Source organism: Mirounga angustirostris, unplaced genomic scaffold (genome assembly GCF_029215605.1).
Source record: "Mirounga angustirostris isolate CCGP_5_RB_7025 unplaced genomic scaffold, mMirAng1.0.hap1 SCAF_6, whole genome shotgun sequence".
NCBI lineage: Eukaryota > Metazoa > Chordata > Mammalia > Carnivora > Phocidae > Mirounga > Mirounga angustirostris.
In genome coordinates this window covers 52,892,942-52,914,851 of record NW_026991714.1, presented here as the reverse complement: position 1 = coordinate 52,914,851, position 21,910 = coordinate 52,892,942, and the positions used below count along the sequence as shown (strand labels likewise).

The 21,910-nt window shown below is 39.1% G+C and overlaps 1 protein-coding gene across 3 annotated transcripts in view; it reads left to right on the top strand.

Annotated features, from left to right (window-relative positions):
• Positions 1 to 21,910, top strand: part of KLHL20 (kelch like family member 20) — a 65,269-nt gene that overhangs the window by 39,766 nt on the left and 3,593 nt on the right. For 2 of the 3 annotated variants that reach the window (XM_064594308.1, XM_064594309.1), the window contains 6 exons: positions 557 to 740; positions 2,901 to 3,044; positions 3,558 to 3,617; positions 18,742 to 18,875; positions 19,827 to 20,035; positions 21,688 to 21,794. In XM_064594308.1, coding sequence (XP_064450378.1) covers positions 557 to 740; positions 2,901 to 3,044; positions 3,558 to 3,617; positions 18,742 to 18,875; positions 19,827 to 20,035; positions 21,688 to 21,794 — 838 coding nt within the window. The remainder of the gene's footprint in view (positions 1 to 556; positions 741 to 2,900; positions 3,045 to 3,557; positions 3,618 to 18,741; positions 18,876 to 19,826; positions 20,036 to 21,687; positions 21,795 to 21,910) is intronic. The other variant, XM_045877434.3, reaches the window with a different exon arrangement.

Sequence of the window (21,910 nt, the reverse complement as noted above, 5' to 3'; positions counted from 1 at the left end):
TGCATTTCCACTAGTATGAGGAATACATTGCAAGTGTATGAGAATTCCCTTTTCTCCACATCACCAATGCTTGTTATTTTTTTGTGAGGTTTTAGTTCTTTTGGTTTTCAATAACAAATTACATTTATGTAGTGTTTTATTCTTTAGAAAGCAGTTTCATGTATATATTATTTCACTTTTAAATTTTTATTCTTTATTTTACAAATAAGGTAGTTTACAAGATATTCCCAAGATCATATTGCTTAGTAGAGGTTACAGTCAAACCCCAGTTTTCTACCTAAATTCAGTGCTCTATCCATTAAATGCTACATTATTTCTCAATCTCATTTAAATTAGTGTCTTTGCCCTCCTATGGACCTAATACTAACTTATTTAGAAAATTAAAGATTATAGCAACCCCAGTAGCATAAGTAAAAGTCATGACTTATGTTTTGACCTGCTTCTAGACATATTTGGTAAGTCCAAGCATTAGGTCACAATTTAAAGTTTTGCAATGAGTGATACATTCTGTGCATTAGGACAGGTATTCTCCTGACCACTTCTCTTACTTCCCCAGTCGGTGGCTGGTGCAGTGGAGATGCCATTTCTAGTGTTGAACGATATGATCCACAGACCAATGAATGGCGAATGGTAGCTTCAATGAGCAAAAGGCGATGTGGAGTTGGGGTCAGTGTTCTTGATGATCTGCTATATGCAGTAGGAGGCCATGATGGATCCTCTTATCTCAATAGTGTTGAAAGGTAAGTAAGGTCAATTTGAATATTTTTTGCACTTGAGATGTTAACTAGGAAACAAATGTGATTTGCTGCTTTAGTGTTACATTTGTGGCACTAGTTGGCAGCCTTGACCCCTTAGCATGACGTATAAGTTCTTCATGATGTAACCTCCGCCTGACCTATTTTTGCAGTCTGTCTCCCCCAGCCACACCACTGTTCCCTAATGCTACTCCAGATCTACCAAATTGCCTGTAGTTCCTTGTACACACTAAATTCTTTTATTCCTCTTTGCCTACCCATATGCATGCTATTCTTTCTTCCCTGGATTATCTCTCCAAGACTCAAATGTTATTTCCTACATAAAGCCTTCTCTGACACCACACAATTAGTTACTCATTCCTCTGCCTTTTCATAAGTATTTTGAACATACATATCTGATTGGCTATCGTTGTTAAAATGTCTTTTCCCATATCTATCATAGTGCCTGGCACATTGGAATGCTACGATAATTGTTCTAGTTTCTTGCTTTCATATTCTCTTTTTCATTAAACTGGGATTTACAGTGATTCTTGGTATTGCCTAAAAATGTCTGTGACATCCTGCAGCATTAAAAGATCGAGAGGTAGGGGCGCCTGAGTGGCTCAGTCGTTAAGTGTCTGCCTTCAGCTCAGTTCATGATCCTAGGGCCCTGGGATCGAGTCCCGCATGGGCTCCCTGCTCAGCGGGAAGCCTGCTTCTCCCTCTCCCACTCCCCTGCTTGGGTTCCCTCTCTCACTGTGTCTCTCTCTGTCAAATAAATAAATAAAATCTTTAAAAAATAGAAATAAAAAATAGAAAAGATCTAGAGGTATAGTTTGTATAGCTGAAAAAGGAAACAAAGGAATCAACTCCATAGAAGTTAAAAAAAAAAAAAAAGCACACTTAAAAAAATAAATAGAGTTAGAGATGCCTGGGTGGCTCAGTTGGTAGAGCATGCAACTCTTGATTTCAGGGTTGTGAGTTCAAGCCTCACATTGGGCAGAGAGCCTACTTTTAAAAAAATTGAAAATATGAGCGCCTGGGTGGCTCAGTTGGTTAAGTGACTGCCTCCAGCTCGAGGGATTGAGTCCCATATGGGCTCCCTGCTCAGCAGGGAGTCAGCTTCTCCCTCTCACCCTCCCCTGCCATGCTCTCTCTCATTCTCTCTCTCTCTCAAATAAATAAAATCTTAGGAAAAAAAATTGAAAATATAAAAAATAAAAAATAAATTGAGAAAAAGAAATAAGAATGGAAATTATTAAATATTTACAACTTAATAACAAGCCCAAATATACCAAAATGTGTGGAATGCAACTAAGGTAGTATTCAGAGGCAAATTTATAGTGCATTTTAACTTAATATGCATTCATTTGAAAATAAGAAAGATGAGAAAATAAATCATGCTTTTAAATCATGAAGTTACAAAAAGAGCAGCAAAACCCAAGAAAATAGAAAAAAAGAAATTAAATAGAAAAAAAAGAGAAAGAACTAATGAAATTGAAAACAAACAAAATTGATATAATTACACAAAGAGCAATTTGATAGTTTTTTTTGACAGTATATTTTTTAAATTGACAATGACTCTACTCTGTGCCCCATGATTCTACTTGTCATCATCTATTTGCACAAAGAGAAATATACAACGGTAATCACTGTTTTTAATAGCAAAATGTCAGACACAATGTAAGGATACATCAACAGGAATATGTAATGGAACACAATAATGAAATGCTGGAAAAATCTAGAACATTATCTATTAGCATGGATAGATCTCAGAAGTATGTTGAGTAAAAAAGCTGTGCCTACTATGTGGTATTATTTATGTAAAGAAAACATACTTGCATCTAAATATACCTATTTAAAAGTATTTTACTGAAAAGTCTTGAAGGACATACACCAGGTCACAATGGGAAGAGACCAGAAATTGGTGGAACTCAAAGGAAAATTTAGGTTAACCTATAACATTCTGAAAAAAGTTTTAAAGAAAATATATTCATCTGTGACTTGTATAAGTAAAAATTAAGTTTAAAAAATAAAACTAAATTAGCTTTTCATATACTTTAGTTATTAATCAGCCCATATTTAGAGGAAAGAGTATAGAATATGTAAATATAGCCAGGCTTTCTTTGTGTAATACAAACTCTGCTCTTACTATGTTCTCTGCAGGTATGACCCCAAAACAAACCAGTGGAGCAGTGATGTGGCTCCTACAAGCACCTGCAGGACAAGTGTTGGTGTGGCAGTGCTCGGAGGCTTTCTCTATGCTGTGGGTGGCCAGGATGGCGTGTCTTGCCTCAACATTGTTGAGAGGTGATTTTTTTTAAGTCATTTTCAATTTTTTAAAAGAATATAAAGGGTATTTACCCAAAGGATGCAAACATAGTGATCTGAAGGGGCACCTGTACCCCAGTGTTTATAGCAGCAATGTCCACAATAGGTGTGTGTGTGTGTGTGTGTGTGTAATGGAATATTACTCAGCCATCAAAAAAATGAAATCTTACCATTTGCAATGACGTGAATGGAACTAGAGGGTATTATGCTAAGTGAAATAAGTTAATCAGAGAAAGACAATTATATCATTTCAATATGATTTCACTCATAAGTGGAATTTAAGAAACAAAACAGGATCATAGGGGAAGGGAGGGAAAAATAAAACAAGATGAAATCAGAGAGGGAGACAAACCATAAGAGACTCTTAACTATAAGAAACAAACTGAGGGGGGGAGCAAGATGGCGGAGGAGTAGGAGACCTGGATTTCGTCTCCTCTCAGGAATTCAGCTGGATAGGGATCAAACCATTCTGAACACCTACAAACTCAACAGGAGATCGAAGAAAAGAAGAGCAACAACTCTCTCATCAGAAAAGCAACCACTTTCTGGAAGGTAGGACGTGCGGAGAAGTGAATCCGAGGCGATATTCGGGAGGATAGACAGCGGGGGAGGGGCCTCCGTCGGCTGCTTCTGGCAAGTGATAGAACCACGGAGCACAAAATCGGAACTTTTAAAAGTCTGCTCCGCTGAGGGACGTCACTCTGGTGGCTAAGCGGGGGGTGGAACCCTCCGGGACAGTGTGGTCTCAGGACCCTCGGGGTCACAGAAAGACCGGGGGTACCTGAGTGCGGCAGAGCTCCCAAGTAACGGAGCAGGGAAGGCGGCTGCAGAGGCGGAGCCCAGGCGCGGGCTCTCAGCTCGGGGTTGCCATAGACAGTGATCCGCAGCACAGTCAGGCCACTGCTCCTCCAGCAGGGACCCAACAAGCGGCAGATCCGGGGAGACTCACCTTCCTCCCCTGGGAGGAGCCGTGCGGGAGTGCACTGTAGGGATCTACTGGGTTTGGAGACTCCACCCGGGGTCGGGTGCCAGAGATAGAGAAGCGCGGTCGCAGGCCAGGTGAGCACGGAGTGCGGCCGGAGAGCGGGGAGACTGGAGTGACTGACAGCTTTTCTCTGGGGGCTCACTGAGGAGCGGGGCCCCGAGTTCTCGGCTCCTCCGGGGCAGAGATTGGGAGGCCGCCATTTTCACTCTCCGCCTCCAAAGCTGTACGGAAAGCTCGCAGGGAACAAAAGCCCCGGAGAGCAAACCCGAACAGATTACTTAGCCGGGAGGGGGCAAGGGCGGGGCAATTCTGCCTCCGGCAAAGACATTTGGAAACCACGGCAACAGGCCCCTCCCCAGAAGATCAGCGAGAACAGCCAGCCGAGACCAAGTTTACCGATCAATGAGAACAGCAGAACTCCAGCGCTACGGGAATAATGCACATAGAATTCATGGCTTTTCCCCATGATTCTTTAGTCTTTCAAATTTTTTTTTTAACTGTCTTTTTTTTTTTTTTGAATTTTTCTTTTTCCCTTTTTCAACCAACATCTTATCAATCCCTTTTTTAAAAAAACATTTTTATTTTTCATTTTTAGAGTCATATTCTATCCTTTCATAGTAGTTACCCGTATTTTTGGCATATATATAAGTTGTTCTCTCTTTAAAATTTTGAGATAGTTTCTTCTAACAGATTAAAATATACCCTAAATCTCTAGTATATGGTGTTTTCTATTGCCCTGCCTGATCACATTCTCTCCCTTTTTTTTTCTTTTTTCTTTTTTTAAATCCTCTTCTTTCTTTTTTCAAACAACTTCTTATCAATTCCTTTTATAAAATTTTTTATAATTTCCATCTTTACAGTCATATTGCATCCCTTCATCATATCAACCCTTATTTTTGTCCATATATAAGTTTTCTTTCTTTAAAATTTTGGGAGGCACTTTCTTCTAAAAGACCAAAATACACCCCAAATCTAGTGTGTGGCACTGATCTATATACCAGCCTGATCATATTTGATCACATTCTGGTTTTTTTGTTGTTGTTGTTGTGTTGTTTTGTTTGTTTTTGTTTGTTTTTATCTTTTTCTTTTTTTCTCTCTTTCCATTTCTTTTCCCACTGCTTCAGGTCTTTTCTGACTTGTTTAGAGTATATTTTCTGGGGACATTGTTACTCTGCTAGCATTTTGTTCTCTCATTAATCTATTCTCCTCTGCACAAAATGACAAGACGGAAAAAATCACCTCAACAAAAAGAACAAGAGGTAGTACCAACTGCCAGGGACCTACTCAATACGGACATTAGTACGATGTCAGATCTAGAGTTCAGAATCATCACTTTAAAGATACTAGCTGGGCTTGAAAAAAATATGGAAGTTCTTAGAGAAACCCTCTCTGGAGAAGTAAAAGAACTAAAATCTAACCAAGTCAAAATCAAAAAGGCTATGAATGAGGTGCAATAAAAAATGGGGGCGCTAACTGCTAGGATAAATGAGGCAGAAGAGAGAATCAGTAATATAGAAGACCAAATGATGGAAAATAAAGAAGCTGAGAAAAAGAGAGATAAACAACTACTGGATCACAAGGGCAGAATTCGAGAGATAAGCGATACCATAAGACGAAACAACATTAGAATAATTGGGATCCCAGAAGAAGAAGAAAGACAGAGAGGGGCAAAAGGTATAATGGAGCAAATTATAGCAGAGAACTTCCCTAACTTGGGGAAGGAAACAGGCATCAAAATCCAGGAAGCACAGAGAACCCCTCTCAAAATCAATAAAAATAGGTCAACACCCTGACATCTAATAGTAAAACTTACGAGTCTCATAGACAAAGAGAAAATCCTGAAAGCAGCTCGGGAGAAGAGATATGTAACCTACAATGGTAGAAACATTAGATTGGCAACAGACCTATCCACAGAGACCTGGCAGGCCAGAAAGGACTGGCAGGATATATTCAGAGCACTAAGTGAGAAAAATATGCAGCCAAGAATACTATATCCAGCTAGGCTGTCATTGAAAATTGAAGGAGAGATAAAAAGCTTCCAGAACAAACAAAAACTAAAGGAATTTGCAAACACAAAACCAGCCCTACAGGAAATCTTGAAAGGGGTCTTCTAAGCAAAGAGAGACCTTAAAAGTAACATAGACCAGAAAGGAACACAGACAATATACAGTAACAGTCACCTTACAGGCAATACAATGGCACTAAATTCCTATCTTTCAGTAGTTACCCTGAATGTAAATGGGCTCAATGCCCCAATCAAAAGACACAGGCTAACAGACTGGATTAAAAAACAAGACCCATCGATATGCTGTCTGCAAAAGACTCATTTTAGACCCAAAGATACACCCAGATTGAAAGTGAGGGAGTGGAAAACCATTTACCATGCTAATGGACACCAAAAGAAAGCTGGGGTGGCAATCCTTATATCAGACAAATTAGATTTTAAAACAAAGACTGTAATAAGAGATGAGGAAGGACATTATATCCTACTTAAAGGATCTATCCAACAAGAAGATCTAACAATTGTAAATATGCCCCTAACATGGGAGCAGCCAATTATATAAGGCAATTAATAACAAAAGCAAAGAAACACATCGACAACAATACAATAATAGTGGGGGACTTTAACACCCCCCTCACTGAAATGGACAGATCGTCTAAGCAAAAGATCAAAAAGGAAATAAAGACTTTAAATGACACACTGGACCAAATGGACTTCACAGACGTATTCAGAACATTCCATCCCAAAGCAACGGAATACACATTCTTCTCTAGTGCCCATGGAACATTCTCCATAATCGATCACATCCTAGGTCATAAATCAGGTCTCAACTGGTACCAAAAGATTGGGATCATTCCCTGCCTATTTTCAGACCACAATGCTTTGAAACTAGAACTCAATCACAAGAGGAAAGTCGGAAAGAACTCAAATACATGGAGGCTAAAGAGCATTCTACTGAAGAATGAATGGGTCAACCAGGAAATTAAAGAAGAATTAAAAAAATACATGGAAACCAATGAAAATGAAAACACAACTATTCAAAATCTTTGGGATGCAGCAAAGGCAGTCCTAAGAGGAAAGTATATAGCAATACAAGCCTTTCTCAAGAAACAAGAAAGGTCTCAAGTACACAACCTAACCCTACACCTAAAGGAGCTGGAGAAAGAACAGCAAATAAAGCCTAAACCCAGCAGGAGAAGAGAAATAATAAAGATCAGAGCAGAAATCAATTAAATAGAAACCAAAAGAACAGTAGAACAGAACAACGAAACTAGGCACTGGTTCTTTGAAAGAATTAACAAGATTGATAAACCCCTGGCCAGACTTATCAAAAAGAAAAGAGAAATGACCCAAATCAACAAAATCATGAATGAAAGAGGAGAGATCACAACCAACACCAGAGAAATACAAACAATTATAAGAACATATTATGAGCAACTCTATGCCAGCAAATTAGATAACCTGGAAGAAATGGATGCATTCCTAGAGATGTATCAACTACCAAAACTGAACCAGGAAGAAAGAGAAAACCTGAACAGACCTATAACCACTAAGGAAATTGAAGCAGTCATCAAAAATCTCCCAAAAAACAAAAGCCCAGGGCCAGATGGCTTCCCAGGGGAATTCTACCAAACATTTCAAGAAGAATTAATACCTATTCTTCTGAAACTGTTCCAAAAAATAGAAATGGAAGGAAAACTTCCAAACTCATTTTATGAGGCCAGCATTACCTTGATCCCAAAACCAGACAAAGACCCCATCAAAAAGGAGAATTACAGACCAATATCCCTGATAAACATGGATGCAAAAATTCTCACCAAAATACTAGCCAATAGGATCCAACAGTACATTAAAAGGATTATTCACCATGACCAAGTGGGATTTATCCCTGGGCTGCAAGGTTGGTTCAACATCCGCAAATCAATCAATGTGATACAATACATTAACAAAAGAAAGAACAAGAATCATATGATCCTCTCAATAGATGCAGAAAAAGCTTTTGACAAAGTACAGCATCCTTTCTTGATCAAAACTCTTCAGAGTATAGGCATAGAGGGTACATACCTCAATATCATAAAAGCCATCTATGAAAAACCTACAGCAAATATCATTCTCAATGGGGAAAAACTGAGATCTTTCCCCCTAAGGTCAGGAACGCAGCAGGGATGTCCACTATCACCACTGCTATTCATCATAGTATTGGAAGTCCTAGCCACAGCAATCAGACAACAAAAAGAAATCAAAGGCATCCAAATTGGCAAAGAAGAAGTCAAACTCTCACTCTTTGCAGATGATATGATACTTTATGTGGAAAACCCCAAAGACTCCACCCCAAAACTGCTAGAACTCATACGGGAATGCAGTAAAATGGCAAGATATAAAATCAATGCACAGAAGTCAGTGGCATTCCTACAAGACAGAAGAAAGAGAAATTAAGGAGTCAATCCCATTTACAATTGCACCCAAAACCAGAAGATACCTAGGAATAAATCTAACCAAAGAGACAAAGGATCTGTACTCAGAAAACTATAAACTACTCATGAAAGAAATTGAGGAAGACACAAAGAAATGGAAAAACGTTCCATGCTCGTGGATTGGAAGAACAAATATTGTGAAGATGTCAATGCTACCTAGAGCAATCTACACATTCAATGCAATCCCCATCAAAATACCATCCACTTTTTTCAAAGAAATGGAACAAATAATCCTAAAATTTGTATGGAACCAGAAAAGACCCCGCATAGCCAGAGGAATGTTGAAAAAGAAAAGCAAAGCTGGTGGCATCACAATTCCGGACTTCCAGCTCTATTACAAAGCTGTCATCATCAAGACAGTATGGTACTGGCACAAAAACAGACACATAGATCAATGGAACAGAATAGAGAGCCCAGAAATGGACCCTCAACTCTATGGTCAACTCATCTTTGACAAAGCAGGAAAGAATGTCCAATGGAAAAAAGACAGTCTCTTCAACAAATGGTGTTGGGACAATTGGACAGCCACATGCAGAAGAATGAAACTGGACCATTTCCTTACACCACACACAAAAATAGACTCCAAATGGTTGAAAGACCTCAATGTGAGACAGGAGTCCATCAAAATCCTAAAGGAGAACACAGGCAGCAACCTCTTTGACCTCAGCCGAAGCAACTTCTTCCTAGAAACATCGCCAAAGGCAAGGGAAGCAAGGGCAAAAATGAACTATTGGGACTTCATCAAGATAAAAAGCTTTTGCAAAGCAAAGGAAACAGTCAACAAAACCAAAAGACAACCGACAGAATGGGTGAAGATATTTGCAAATGACATATCAGATAAAGCGCTAGTATCCAAAATCTATAAAGAACTCATCAAATTCAACACCCAAAGAACAAAGAATCCAATCAAGAAATGGGCAGAAGACATGAACAGACATTTTTCCAAAGAAGACATCCAAATGGCCAAGAGACACATGAAAAAGTGCTCAACATCACTCGGCATCAGGGAAATCCAAATCAAAACCTCAATGAGATACCACCTCACACCAGTCAGAATGGCTAAAATTAACAATTCAGGAAACGACAGATGTTTGTGGGGATGTGGAGAAAGGGGAACCCTCCTATACTGTTGGTGTGAATGCAAGCTGGTGCAGCCACTCTGGAAAACAGTATGGAGGTTCCTCAAAAAGTTGAAAATAGAGCTACCATATGATCCAGCAATTGCACTACTGGGTATTTACCCCAAAGATACAAAAGTAGGGATCCGAAAGGGTACGTGCACCCCGATGTTTATAGCATCAATGTCCACAATAGCCAAACTGTGGAAAGAGCCAAGATGTCCATCGACAGATGAATGGATAAAGAATAGGTGATATATATATACAATGGAATATTATGCAGCCATCAAAAGGAATGAGATCTTGCCATTTGCAATGATGTGGATGGAACTGGAGGGTATTATGTTGAGTGAAATAAGTCAAACAGAGAAAGACATGTATCATATGATCTCACTGATATGAGGAATTCTTAATTGCAGGAAACCTACTGAGGGTTGCTGGAGTGGGGGATGGGGTGGGAGGGATGGGGTGACTGGGTGATAGACACTGGGGAGGGTATGTGCTCTGGTAAGCACTGTGAATTGTGCAAGACTGTTGAATCTCAGATCTGTACCTCTGAAACAAATAATGAAATATATGTTAAGAAAAAAAAAAAGAAGAAGAAGAAGGTAGGGGGAGGGGAAGAATGAAGGGGGGAAATCAGAGGGGTAGATGAACCATGAGAGACGATGGACTCTGAAAAACAAACTGAGGGTTCTAGAGGGGAGGGGGGTGGGAGGATGGGTTAGCCTGGTGGGGGGTATTGAGGAGGGCACATTCTGCATGGAGCACTGGGTGTTATGCACAAACAATGAATCATGGAACACTTCATCTAAAACTAATGATGTAATGTATGGGGATTAACATAAGAATAAAAAATAAATTAATTAATTAATTTAAAAAAAAAGAAACAAACTGAGGGTTGCTGGAGGTGAGGTGGTTAGGCGAATGAGGTAACTGGGTGTTGGGCATTAAGGAGACCACTTGATGTAATGAGCACTGGGTATTATATGCAACTGATGAATCACTAAACTCTACCTCTGAAACTAATAAGTAAATAAATAAAGGAAAAGAATATAAAGGGCTCTTTAAAGGAAACAGTTTAGGATGCCAGGGACGGCACCATTCAGTGGATATCCCATGGGTTTTAGGGGAAAAGTTTTCAGATGATCTTAAGGGTCTAGGAAGATGAAAGATATAACCTGATTTTTCAAACTATTTGTTATACCGATAGAGCCTAACTGAAGAGTTGGAATCATATTCTAAATTATATTCCATATATGAAATTAAGCATAGCACTTCTGAAATCTGTTCTGATTTTTTTCCCCAGTACTTAATGTATGACTGCCCAGACTTCCTCCAAAAAAAAATGATTGAAGTAATAATACTTTGTCTAGCCCATTTTATAAATACCCCAAAGTATTTTATATATGGATTCTCATTAATTCTTGAAGTGTACTTAGGGAAATCTGTGTTGGCTGTGGAAGTTTAATTTATATTTTTACAAATCAGTTAATTTTAGTGAAATAGTTTCTATTCTTAATTTCTTGCTCCATCAGTTTGTCATTCTGTCCTAGAGATTAGATTTTGGAATCTCATGTGTTAATGATTAATAGCAAGAACATTCCATATTTCATCCTCACTTCTTAAAAAGAAATGTTTCATGACTCTTCAGAATTTTTCAAATAGCATTCACTAGTTGGGTTACCATGTTTAAGTTGAAGAGTTTAACTGTCTTAAATAGAGATAAAGTTGCAGGTAATTCTTGAAAGCTATTTCTTCTTATTTTTCTATTAAGAAACTTATTTCCCTACTTTCAAAACTCTATGCAAAAGGATTCTGGGAAGATAGCAACACCAGCATAATTCTTTAATCTCTCCAAATTCCCACATAAAAACAGAGTAATAGATAGCAAAACTAAAAACCTATGGATAAATTATGGAACTTGGTTGGATAACAATGTGAATGTACCTAACACTGCTGAACTCTACACTTAAAAATGGTTACAGTGGTAAATTTAATGTAAATTGGCGGTAAATTTTACCATAACTTAAAAAAAAAAAAAACCTATGGACAACATTTAAAATATAACTAAGGAAGAGGGTATTCCCATAAACACCAAAACATCAATGGGCTAAGGCAAAGTACCAAAAGCCACAAGACCTGCAGGATATGAGTGTCTATGCAGGAGAAAATACAGAGAAGCAATCAGAAGTGTGACAGATCTAAGAACAGAAGAACCCCAAAATAGACAATATATATTTACTAGAAAGAGTGAAGGGAAAATTTATGACCAACAGCTGAAACTAAGAAGGGTTTTGCTCAATCCTAATATAGAGTAAGTGCAAGGGACCTATAATAAGATCTGAAGGACTTAGAAAAGAGTTGCTGAACCTCAGTACTATTGCCATTTGGGGCCAGATAATTCTTTGTTGTGGGGCTGTCCTGTGCATTGGCAGATGTTTAGCAGCATCCTTGGCCTCTACCCACTAATTGCCAGTAGCACACACCTGGTTGTGACACCAGAAGTCTCTAGACATTGCCAAATACCCCAGGTGGAGAGAGGAGTGTTGCAAAGCCACTGTAGTTGAGAACCAGCTGGGCTGGAGCCATCTAGTCTCTAGGAACCCTCAAAACTGACCAGCAGTATGACCTTCCAGAACAGGGCCCACACTTCTGGGTGCAGGATCAAAATTGAGCAAGACAAGATTAATATGCAGTGAGAAGAGAAGGCCAAGATAAAAGGAGAACCAGTGAATAAAGCCAATAAATCTCAGGAGGCAAACCACTATACTTTTTTAACACTATATGAAAAAACTAGAAAGAGTTCCATGAAGTTAGAAAATTACCATGAACCACTCCTCAGGAAAACTCATTTCATATAAAAATGAACAACAGCAGAGTATTGAGGTTAGATCCAATACAAAGTTAATAGATGAAAGAATAAGCAGCAGAATAACATCTCTATAGACAATAAAAGCACAGCAGAAAGACATACCCAGAGAACAGATCAAAACTGTAATCAACTATTTCACAATGTAATAAAAGACATTAGGAAAATGATATAAGATATGAAAACACTACATAAGCCAGAATTTGAAAAACCCAGATATGAGATGACAAAACTCAGAAAAATATTAGAAATAAGAGGAAAAATCACTTCAGAATGAAGATTAAACTAGAACAAGTAAACAAAACAGATAATGCCAGAAGACAAATAGAAGGTGAAAGAGGAACTATTTTAAAGTCAAAAATATAAAAAAGAAATAAAAAGGATATGTGAGATAGCAACAAATATTGAAGATAGGTAAAAATCCAATATAGATAATAGGAGTCCATGAGGAAGCAAACCAAAGCAAAGGAATGGAACAAGTGCTAATAACTATAATTCAAAATTATTTTCCTGTTCTAATAAAAAAATTGAAATTATTTATTGAAAGAATACATTATATCCTCTGACTACTGACCTAGAACAATCAACACTGAGAGATATATTCCAATAAAATTACTGGACTTTGAAGAAACTAATTCCTTAGTCAATCAACAAAAAAGTACATGTTATTTATACAGGAAAGAAATTTAGATTACTATCATACTTTTTGAAAGCAATATTTTATGCTAGAGGAAAATGGGATAACATTTAAGATATTCAAACAAAATGTAAGCTAAGAAGTTTATACCTAGAGAAAATGACTTTGAAATATGAAGGGCACAGACAAACTATTAACATGTAAGAAATTGGAATATTGTTCCCATGAGTCCTTACTGAGTAATCTACTATAGAACAAGCTTCAGACAAAATTACTAGAGACATTGATGGAGGGTGAGCATGAAACATACAGTGAATCAGAGAATTCTGAGTAAATAGGGGTTAAAAGAGAGTAGCATGCACTGGCTACATGTCAGTTGGTGCAAATGTGGTACAAATATTTTCAAAAGTGGGAGGAGAATGGGACAGAGATATGCAAAAAGAATTTTAATTGTTCTCAGGGATAGTGAAGTGATAGTATTGCTCATCTGAGACTGCTATATGTTTAATGTGGAATAAAGGAAATGGGTATGGGTTATCCTAATTCTGTCATCTCCTGTGTTCTTGAAAACTAGGGTTCTTGATATGGAAGAATATAAACGTAAAATAGAAGAAGTTAAGTAAAAGACCTTGTAGTCCTGAATTTCGATTTGAATTAAGTTCCTCATTAAAAATAAAATTATATTCTAGCTCTGTCAACTGAAGAAGCCTAGACATAATGACCAACTAGTGGCAGTGAATAGCTCTATTCCTAGATTGTATCTTGAAGTTCCATTTCCCTAAAAGAAATGAGGGCTTCTTGGAGAAATGTCTGATTCCAAATTTAGGACAGGAAATGTATAGATAAGCCTGGGCTAGCCTGTCCTACCAGATAGCAAGCAACCTATCAAAGACTAGGAGATGTCAAAAAGACTCAAGAGAAAACTTGAAGATGTTCTCACTTGACCAAAGATGGGACAGTTAAAAGAGATAATAATTGTGACTGATTAAAATCCAATAAATATATTTAAATCTATGAGTTCCTACTGACATTTAAAAGAAAAAACCCTATTTAGTTGCCTTCAGAAGATCACAGGGAATGAATTTATAATCTTGAGTACTAGTAAATAAAGTGAAAGAAGCACACATATGCCCAACCTTTCTTGTATGAACTGTATCACATATGAAATGAGTACAAAACAGTCGATAAGAAGATTGTTGTTTGGTTTTTTTAAAGATTTATTTATTTATTTTAGAGAGAGAGGGCATGAGGGGAGGGGTGCAGAGGGAGAGAGAGAATCCTGAATCAGACTCCCCACTGAGCACGGAGCCCAATGCAGGGCTCAGTCTCAGGACCCTGGGATCGTGACCTGAACCAAAGTCAAGAGCCAGCCTCTCAACCAGTTGAGCCACCCAGGCACCCCGAGGATTGTTTCTTTTTAAAAATGTCCCAATAAAAGAAAATAAATGATTGAATATAACCATTTTGCAATACTCAGTAAATAAATGGACTTAGGCATTAATAATTAGCAGCTGCTAACATATCACCTTCTGTAGTTTTGCCAAAGGGACCAAATGTGGCCTGATCAAACTTCTGGATCCAGCTGCCAATTTGTGGAACGTACAGAGGACAGACCAGTGTGTTGAACTACACTATGAGTGTCTAGTCAGTCAAATCCATGTTGTGGGGGAAATTGCAGGTCAGATGCCCCAGGTTCTAAAAGATGAATTGTGGGGAGACAAGAGGAAAGGGGAAATGGAGAAAAAAACCTGTAGACAAAAAGAGACTTTAAAAAAATTATAATGAACAAAAGTAAGGGATGCACACTTGGGTGGGAAAAACTATAAAGAAACTCAAGGAGGCAATTACTGTAAAAATCAAGATAATGGTTATCCTGTGGGGAAGAAGGCATTGAGTTTAGAAAGGGACACATAGGTGGGCTTCCAGTGTGGTGGGCAAAGTTATTTTTCTTGGCCTGGGTGATGGGCTTTCCTTATAATAACACATTAAACTACACATTTGTTTTGTGTGACTTTCTGAATCGATGTTTTTATTTTATAATTAAAAAATTATGCAAAGACTTCTGCTTCCAAGTAGAATGTAGTAAGTAGTGCCAGCCATCACTCCCACTGCAACAAAAGGAAAAAATGAGAGTACAAATATATATATTTTTTAAAACATCAGAGACATGTGGAAGTAACAAGGACTAGATGAACTAAAATTCCATTGAAGAAAGAGCCCATTTATGTGAACTGAGATCATCGGCTGTTTTCTTCCCTGGGGATATTTGCCAAGTCTGAAGGGTTGAATATTGGACTTGACTTAGGCAAAGGGATTCTCCTGGAGGAGAGTAAATCAGTAGAACTTTTAACAGTCATGCAGGTTGGCATGACAGATAGGAATCTACTGCTGTTTCAAACATACTGCTGTTTTTCTCCATGAGATGCTTGCTGAGTGCTGGGGTAGCTCAGGAAACTAGGAAACTAGGGTGAGTGAAATCTCATGCAACCTGACAGTGCTTAGAAGATAAAGTCCTGCTGTGAGGAGGGGCCTGCAACAAATACAGGATAGCTCTCATCCTTGAGACATTTGAAAGTTGAGGTGGACTGAATCTAATGAAAACTCAATTCCTGATTGGACTGGGGTGATAATATTTCACCCTCCCTGCCTAATACAGGAAAGAGTGAATCCACTGCTGGTGGCCAGGAGGGGTGGGTGCAAGGGCAGTGCAGGAATGAGGGGATAATAACTTCAGTTTCTAGGATTCCATTCCTTTATAATAATGTCCAGCTAAAATAAAAAATTATGAAACATCTGAAGAAACAAAAATATGGCCAGTAGCTGAGAGAAGAAAATAGATAATAGAAGCATATTTATCCACATTTAGGGGTGCCTGGGTGGCTCATTCAGTAAAGTGTTGGACTCTTGATTTCAGCCCAGGTCATGATCTCAGGGTGGTGAGATCAAGTCCCGTGTAGGGCTCCATGCTCAGAAAGGAATTGGCTTGAGATTTTCCCCCTTTCCCTCTCCCTCTGCCCCTCCACCCACTTGCATAAGCTCACTCCCTCAAATAAATAAATCTTTTAAAAAAATAAAGTAAAAAATAAATGATCCACATTTAGAGTTAACAGAAAAAAACTTTAAAATAAGTATAATGAATACATTAGAGGAAAAGATTAAAAATGGATAAAAGGTTGGATAATTTTAATATAGAATTGGAATCTAAAAATAAGATGTGCATTTTACAACTGAAAAATATAATATCTAAAATTAAGAACATTGGAATGAGATTAACTAGACACAATAAAAGTAGACCAGACACAACAAAAGACCGAGTTAATGAACTCAAAGACAGATTAATAGAAACTATCCAAACAGAGGAAGAACAAAGAAAACAGAATGGAAAGAACAGACTGTAAGAGACTCATGGGACACAAACAGTCCAACATACATGTAATTGGAGTCCCAGAAGGAAAGGAGAGTGAGATAAGAGCAGAAGCAGTATTTGCAGATAGAATTTTTGGCTGAGAATTTTCCAAAAGGGATGAAAGATAAACTTTATTCAGAGTGCATGAACGGGGGCACCTGGGTGGCTCAGTCAGTTAAGCATCTGCCTTCGGCTCAGGTCATGATCCCCGGGTCCTGGGTTCGAGCCCCACATTGGGCTCCCTGCTCAGCAGAGAGTCTGCTTCTCCCTCTCCTTCTGCCCCTCCCCTTCCTCTTGCTCGTGCGCTGTCTCTCTCTCTCTCTCTCTCAAATAAATAAACCTTAAAAAAATAAAAGTGCATGAACCTCAGGAAACCATCACTGGACTAACCACAACCTTTCTCCTGGGCCTCCATTCTCCAGTATTTATATTTCTGCTGCTTTCATCTGTGTTAGTTACTACATTCTCAGAATCAGTTTGGAGGTTTTTCCTTAAGAACATGCTCCATCTCCCTCACTTGCTTCTTAAGAGCAAGGTCTGTTTTTAGTATCGTTTATTTTATATTTTCTGCAATATTGATAGAGTTTACTAACAGTTCTGAATAGACTAACAGAACTTCCCACCCACGCAATAAAGTGCCAGCACTATTCCAAGTGATTTTTGTCATATTTCTGAACACTTGTAATTTATCAATCAGGACTCAGTAAAGAAAACAGAAGCCATACCAGTTACTTTAGTAGAGAGAATTTAATATTCAAAAATTGGCTAGCAGATATTGAAGGGCTGAAAAAAACGAAAAGAGGACACTGAAATAACTGTTCCCGATCTGGGAACACGAAGGAGAGAGATTAGAGTTTTGGGAGCCTAGAAGCCTAGAGGAGAGATGCCACAGAGCTGGAACCATCAGCACTGAAGGAGTGGCTGCCCTGAACAGCTATGACACACCGCCGGGAAGGCTTCTCTTCCCGGCTGATTTTGGAAGATTGTATTTTCCGAAGGTAATAACAGTACCTGTCATTTCACATGCTCTGTATCATTTGCCTTTGACACTCTTCTTGTTGAAAAGTGGGATTTACGTTTTCTCCCCTTGACTCTGGCTGCCTTACAAGAATGGCCGAAGTGGTACTATGTGTGTGACTTTAGAGGCTAGGTCATAGAAGATGCATCTTTTACTTGGATCTCTTGGGGCCCCTTGGAAGCTTTGAGCTGTCTGAGGTCATGCTGCGAGGTCTACATGGAGAGACCCTGAGGCTACTTGGAGAGATGCCCAGCCAGCCACCCGCTGCTTTAGCACTCCAGCCCCAGCCACAGTTTGATAGCAACCACATGAGACACTGAGCCAGAACTTCCATGTGAGGCCCTCCCCAAATTCCTGACTCATGGAAACAGGAAAGTTAGTAAAATTATCTTAAGTCACTGAGTTTTGGGGTGATTTATACAGCTGTAGATAATTGGAACACTGGTACTCTTACCTCAGGAGCTCCGAGGAGGTGCCTCACAGAGCCATGACTAAGACCTCCAAGAAGCACAACAAGGCTAGTTTTGTGCCAGGAAAAGGCTAGAAACTGAAATTGGCAGGTTTAGTCAGAGTGAAAGGGCCATTGCTGAGACAACACTAACAGGATTGGCAAGAAAACAGAAAGGAGTCTGTCCCTTCTCCTCCCCTAGACTTCCAGCAGCTAGTCCTTCCTCTTGGCAGAATCTGACAGACAGCCAGCTTGGCAAAGGAGAAATGTTTTCAGAGTTCCAGCCCCCGCATCACAAGTCAGAGTATAGAAAACAACTATGGGGCGCCTGGGTGGCTCAGTCGTTAAGCGTCCGCCTTCGGCTCAGGTCGTGATCCTGGGGTCCTGGGACCAAGCCCCACATCAGGCTCCCTGCTCAGCGGGAGCCTGCTTCTCCCTCTCCCACTCCCCCTGCTTGTGTTCCCTCTCTCGCTGTGTGTCTCTCTCTGTCAAATAAATAAATAAAATCTGTAAAAAAAAAAAAAGCTTAATAACTGACACGGGCACAAATTCTTTTTTTCCTAGTAACTAAGTAAAGTATGTTCGATTCTCACTGTGCATTTTGACCAGAGCAAGTGTATGTATCCAACATGTCTTTAGCATGATTTCATACCTTATGAAAAGGGCCTCACGTCATAAAAACAGGCATGCAGTCTTTGGTTTCTCCCTTACTGCAGGTATGATCCAAAGGAAAACAAATGGACTCGAGTGGCTTCTATGAGCACCAGAAGACTAGGCGTGGCCGTGGCTGTATTAGGAGGGTTCTTATACGCTGTGGGTGGCTCTGATGGGACATCTCCACTCAACACAGGTTAGTCCCTTCCGAGGTCAGTCCGGTTCCCCCAAAGCAGCACATTCCTCAAGAGAGTCCCCCTACAGAAAAGTATAAAAAGTCATGTTATCCTATAATTTTAAGTTATAAATTGTAAATTTAAAATAATTTCTATATTTATGTAAATGATATAATTATTTATAATCTAAATAATTGAAAATTATTTTTCCTTTAGAGTACAACTCCCAACTCTTCCTCAGCTCCTTCTGCAGCCATATTCTTCTAGCATATTCCCAAAATACTTCTTTCTCCCTCCTCTTTATAAGCTTCTAGGAATTTATAATGAATAAAAGAACTATTTTCCTAATATGATTATTTCTCTGCCTCACCCCCAACCATCTCTCCTTAAAAAACCAAAACTAAAAAAAGGACAAAACAAAACCTATATTGTAATCTAAGAATAAATAAAAAGTTATAGCTATAAGCTGGTTTATGTATTAGTCCTTTCTGTTGAGAGATAATGGGTATTTTTGCCTAAGGATATCGTCAGTGTGGCACTCGCATCAGATTCGTAGTCGCATATCTTGTCTTCTGCTTAGAATGCAGTAGGAATACAGGCAAAGGGAATACAAGAGTACAGAAGTTGTCTGATTATGACAATCAGTTACTAGTATGGAATGGTGCCTCCAGATCCTTTAGTTAATCCCCTCATTTAAAGATAAGGTGAGGCCACAAGTCATACAGTTAGAACTAGAACTAAGGTCCCTTGACTCCAACACGTGCCTTTTCCACGATACTGAACACAGACGAAACCAGTAGTCCCCGAGGAGATTATAGTGGTTTTGTCTAAAGGTATACAAGTCCTTCTCAGAGCAAAAATCAGATTGTGTATTGAAAATACGTGTTACCACAAAGTTTTAGTGGCTATGAGGAAAACTAGAGGTGAGAGGAAATGGTTAAATGGTCACTTACTGGTTTTTTCCCCTGCAGTGGAGCGCTACAACCCTCAGGAAAACAGATGGCACACGATAGCTCCTATGGGGACCCGGAGGAAACACCTCGGCTGTGCAGTGTATCAGGACATGATCTATGCCGTAGGAGGGAGAGATGACACTACAGAGCTTAGCAGCGCGGAGAGATACAACCCCAGAACTAACCAGTGGTCTCCGGTGGTGGCTATGACGTCCCGCCGTAGTGGAGTAAGTGCCCAGCTACTGAAAACTTTGGGAAAAAGCACCAAGACAGGGCTGTGCAGGAGAGCTCTGATCTGTCATAGTAAGGAGGTGCACTATTTCAGCAAAACAGCCCCTGCTACTTTTGTACTGGAAAAAAAATTCATTTCTCGCAATTGCTGTTATCTCAAGTAGTTAAATATCTTATAGTCAGTCATAGTCTTAATAATAGAATTATTTTTTGTGATTTATCTTTCGATTGTTTTCCTGAAAGACATTACCTTATCTTATCCACTACCTTATGTAACTTCACCCATATTCATCCCTCTCGATTAGAGCTAAATATTCCTAGCAAATGTTCCTAGGTAATATTCTAAGTAGTTGGCACACCAATACAAATGTTTAGGCAGAAACTCATCTGGCCCCACCACCAGTCTCCACAAACTGGTTGGAGTCTGTCCCATCTGTAGTCTAGACCTGGTCAGGCTGACCTATGTCATGTTTTAGACCATGAATGACATGTGACTACAAGAGACTTCCAGGGTGGAGTTTAGCATTCATCCATCCCAGGGTGTTTGGTTCAGAGTGAAATGTAACCCATAAACCACTGATTGTGTCAGGAGTGCATTGAGGTAGGACAACAGGTGGGAGAACACAGCAATAGCTAAGACTCCATTATCTGAGGAGAAAAGGGAGTAAATTCTAGTTTGCACAAATCAGGGAATATCATTGATAGGCATCAGCAAGTCAAGACATTCCCACATCTGTGGCTCTTTATTACTGGTGATTAACAACTTCTAGGTCGCATTCCTACTGTTTTCACTGCTACATTTTGATTATTTAGCAAATATTTATTAAGTGCTTATTCTGTGCTAGGAAAGCAAAAGTGAGTACAACTCCAGGAGGAGCTCCCAAGTTAGTGAAGGAAATGGAAGTGTTTACAGCTAACCATAAAAAAAAAAATCTTACAGCCACAGCATGTGCATTTTAAGAGAACACGGGAGAATATGCTTAATGTGTTTGGGGACAGTGAAGAGACTCACCAGAGAAAGTCGCATGTAAGCTAGGCCTTGAAAGAAAAATAAGATTTTCTAGAAGAGGGAAAGAAAACACCAGCCAGGGAACAACATGTGCAAAGTACAGAGGCGTGAAAAACATGGTCTTTTCTGGAACTAGCAGTTAAATCAGTATTCTTGCAGCATCGGATACATAAGGAGGTGAGGCTAAAACATGGGCTAGTATGGATTTCTGGAGGGCCCGAATGACATAGTAAGGACTTTAAACTTACCCTTAGACGGTAGGGAGGCTTAGAAAGATTTTAGAGAGTGACAGCATGGTTAGATCTGTATTTCAGTGGTCATTTAGATAGTGGGTTAGAATAGGCAAATACCAAAAGAAGTGAGAGCAGTTTGGAAGTTCTTACCCACTCCCAGTGATGATTTTCCAAAAATTTAAGAAATTTATGTTTTTGACTATAAAATATTCTAATTGAATATATAATTTTATTGTTCCCACAGTGTAACAGATTTTTGTCATTACTTTTTCTCTGTGTTCAAGTAAACCAGAATGTAAGGTCATAAAGAATTATCTTTTATTAAAAAGATTTATCTAGATACTAGTCAAAATTTTCCCAGTGATTCTCTGGCTTCTTCAGTAGCCACTGTGTTTTGGTCCTGTAGGTTGGCCTGGCAGTAGTGAACGGACAGCTCATGGCTGTAGGAGGCTTCGATGGCACAACGTACTTGAAGACCATTGAAGTTTTTGATCCTGATGCCAATACATGGAGGTAACCTTTAAGCTACATTGCAGATCACCTCACTGCTGACTTGAAAATCATGGGCATAAGGTCGCCTGTGACCATCAAAATGGGGATGGTCAGTACATTGAGAAGTGCTCTTGCAG